A 4,019-nucleotide genomic window follows, 5' to 3' on the forward strand; every position below is an offset into this window, starting at 1 on the left:
ATTTTTTTTCATTTTTTTTTCTTCATATTTCTATTTTATTTCAGTTTTTGGTTAATTTGAGTATTTCAACCTAAACTTATTTGATTTCTTTTAGTTGCCAAGGCAGCATTTATTTTAAGTTTCTCATCTAATAATTATTTTATTTCATTTTTATTTGCTTTTAAAATAATTGTAATAGTTTGTTTTTTTTAATAACAGCACAGGTCAAGAGTGGCTCTGTTGCTTTAATTCTCTCTTTCTCATGCCCTTCTTGGTCATTGCATTAAAATAAGACATTTGTAGGTTTTGAAATGGAATGAAGCAATGGATGCACTGTTAGAAATGAGGCCAGGAAGTGTTGTGAGAGGTTTGTGATGCGTCTGTCAGGTGGGCTGGACCTGAAGTCTCAGGAGGCGGCGCTGAGGGTGGGGCCAGACGTCCTGATCGCCACACTGGGACGCCTGATCGACCACCTGCACAACACACCCTCGTTTGAGCTCAGTCAGATCGAGATCCTCATCCTGGACGAGGCCGACAGGTGAGAGCGAATCTTCCAGAATACAGCTGAGACTTCTACATGCTTTGGCTGGTTATTTAGACGTGTGTCTTTGGCTCAGGATGCTGGATGAGTACTTCGAGGAGCAGATGAAGGAGATCATCAGGATGTGCTCCTATCAGAGACAGACCATGCTGTTCTCAGCCACCATGAGTGAAGAGGTGATGCTGCTGAGCTTCAGCGTTATTTGACTTGACTTCACAGTCAATCATGTGTTTTCTAAGTGTTGAGAAATCAGATTATGTTGTGCAAGTAATAAAGTGATAGAGAGAGAAATGCATAAAAAAAAAATGAATATATAAAATAAGTTTAAATATGTAAATAAATGCATATATAAATAAATATATAAATGCACAAAACAAACAAATAAATAAATGCATTAAAAGTGCATGCATAAAATAAAACTAAATACATATTGCAATACCACGGTTTGTTTTATTTCTTTACTGACAAAAACAATTAATCTTCTCGTTTAAAACATTGAGTTCCAAACTGGATGCAGCAGTGACCATGGATGGATGGATGGATATAAAAATGCATCAAAATAAATGAATAAATGCATCAAAATTAATATATAAAATAGTTAAATAGATATATAAAATAAATACTTAAAATAAACTAGGGCTGTCAAATCGATTAATAGCAATTAATTGTATCCAAAATAAACGTTTTTACGTAATGCATGTGTGTACTGTGTATATGTGTATATAAATACACATGCATGTATATATTTAAGAAATATTTACACACACACACACATATATATATATTTCATATTTATATATAAATATATTACATTTCTTAAATATATACATGTATGTGGGTGCATTTATATATAATATAAATCATATATATATATAATATGTATATATGTGTGTGTAAATATTTCTTAAATATATAGATGCATGTGTATTTATATACACATATACACAGTACACACACGCACATGTATTATGTAAACACAAACTTTTATTTTAGATACAATTAATCGCTATTAATCGATTTGACAGCCCTAAAAAAACATAAAACAAATAAATGCTTAAACGAATACATAAAATCAAACTAAATAAATAAATACCATAATACCACAATTTCTAATTTGTTTAATTTCTTTACTGACAAAAACAATTGATATCACCTTGTTTTTCCATAAAAATCATTCAGTTCCAAACAGTGGATCTACCAGTGACCATATCAGATAGTAAAAAAGTCAATCAAAACATCAAAATAAATCAATAGAAATATTAATAATGCATTGTTTACACAAAACTATGAATTACATAAAATAGATAATGACTTTTTATAAATGCATACAATTTGTTTGGTTTCTTTACGGACAAACAGGACAAACAGTTTCGTTTTGCTATAAAAAAAATTATTCTGTTCTAAACACTGGATACACTTGCGATCATATCGATCATATCAATTCGGCCGATATTAGACTGATAGTTTTGTAATATTTCCCCTCAGGTGAAGGATCTGGCGTCCGTGTCGCTGAAGCAGCTGGTGCAGAATCAGGGTTATTTTTACAATTTGCACAATGTAGCTTATAGACTAAACGTAGCCATCATATGGGTTGTGTGCCATATAGAATGTTATTTTTGACTGACTGTTAGTACAACACGTCTATATTGTGCGTTTTTTCATATTTCCCTTATTTCCCCTCATCTGGCGTCCGTGTCGCTGAAGCAGCCGGTGAGGATCTTTGTGAACAGTAATACAGACGATACAGACGTTCTCAGACAAGAGTTTGTGAGGATCAGACCCAATAAAGAAGGAGACAGAGAGGCTATAGTTGCAGGTAAGGTGCCCTTGTTAGTGTGCTGTCTACATAGGGTGTTCTGACTGAACTGCATCTTTATAAGTAACTGATTTCAAGTGTTTTTCACGGATAGTAACTCTGTAAATGGTCATTAGTGAACCACACAAAAGACTCGACTAACACTCAGTGAATCCAGTAGAGTTTGGCGTAAGTGTGTTCCTCGAATAAGCACATAAATGTGCATTTTTTTAAAAATTATTCAACTATTTACAATCAAAATATAAATAAAAAATATCAAAATATATTTATAATGTACCTTTGCTTTGAAGCTGTCCACCATGTTTGAAGGAAAATATTTTAGCTAATTGCAGTCAGTGTTATTTTAGCATTAATCATATACTATTATAGTATTTGGAAATCTTTTAAATTTGCTTTTATTTTTAGATTTGTATTTTTATAATATATACTATGTTTATAATTTTTATAATATTTATATTTTTATAATTTTGTGATTTTTTTTATTTTTTATTTAGCATATTTCTCTTTAGGTTTTATTTTTATTTCGGTTTTAGTCAACTTAGTTCAGTTGCCAAGGCAAGTTCTTATCTAAAACTTTCAAACTAATTTAATTTAAATTCAGCATTTTCAGTTCCCAAAAAAAAAAAAGATTTTTATTAATAGATTGTTTTGAACTATAACAACACTGATTGCAGTGCATTCTGGGATTGCATATCCATGAAGGATGCATGCATGCAATATTGGCTTATATTTTGACCAAAAATGAAGTATTTCAATTAAAAAAAAATGTTGCTTTCTACTGTTTGGAAGAGTCTTCTGAAAATGCTGTCTAGGCAGCTCACTAGGGTTTGGAACAGAGTCATAGAGTCTTTCCTGATTTGTTCTTGGATTTAGTCTTGTTGTGAAACGCGTGTGTTAAATCGTCCGCAGCTCTCCTGACCAGAACTTTTCAGGACCACGTGATGCTCTTCACTCAGACGAAGAAGCAGGCTCACCGCATGCACATCCTGCTGGGCTTGATGGGGTTAAAGGTCGGCGAGCTTCACGGAAACCTGTCGCAGACGCAGAGATTGGAGAGTCTGAGGTGCCGTGAAGAGTTTCATGCAAAAACAAAGCACAAATATTTGACTGCTGCATGAAAGACGTCTTTGTGTTTCAGGCGTTTCAAGGACGAACAGATTGATATTTTAGTGGCCACAGATGTGGCTGCCAGAGGTCTGGATATAGAGGGAGTGAAGACTGTGAGTTCTCATTAGTTTGCACATAATATGTGACCCTGGAGCACAAAAGCAGTCTTAAGTCGCTGGGGTATATTTGTAGCAATAGCCAACAATACATTGTATGGGTCAAAATTATAGATTTTTCTTTTATGCCAAAAATCATTAGGATATTAAGTAAAGATCATGTTCCATGAAGAGAAATATTTACACACACACACACATATATATATATTTCATATTTATATATAAATATATTACATTTCTTAAATATATACCACATATATATATATTTCATATTTACATATAAATATATTACATTTCTTAAATATATACATGTATGTGGGTGCATTTATATATAATATAAATCATATATATATATAATATGTATATATGTGTGTGTAAATATTTCTTAAATATATAGATGCATGTGTATTTATATACACATATACACAGTACACACACGCACATGTATTATGTAAACAAA

At 32.1% G+C, this 4,019-nt stretch overlaps 1 protein-coding gene across 1 annotated transcript in view; it reads left to right on the top strand.

Moving 5' to 3' along the window:
- LOC107681294 (probable ATP-dependent RNA helicase DDX27) overlaps positions 1–4,019 on the top strand; it is a 26,715-nt gene that overhangs the window by 15,065 nt on the left and 7,631 nt on the right. Inside the window, 2 exon segments of the mRNA XM_016477564.1 lie at positions 367–517; positions 597–696. Coding sequence (XP_016333050.1) covers positions 367–517; positions 597–696 — 251 coding nt within the window.

This window comes from Sinocyclocheilus anshuiensis, unplaced genomic scaffold (assembly GCF_001515605.1).
Source record: "Sinocyclocheilus anshuiensis isolate Anshui unplaced genomic scaffold, SAMN03320099.WGS_v1.1 scaffold1632, whole genome shotgun sequence".
In the NCBI taxonomy this organism is placed as follows: Eukaryota; Metazoa; Chordata; class Actinopteri; order Cypriniformes; family Cyprinidae; genus Sinocyclocheilus; species Sinocyclocheilus anshuiensis.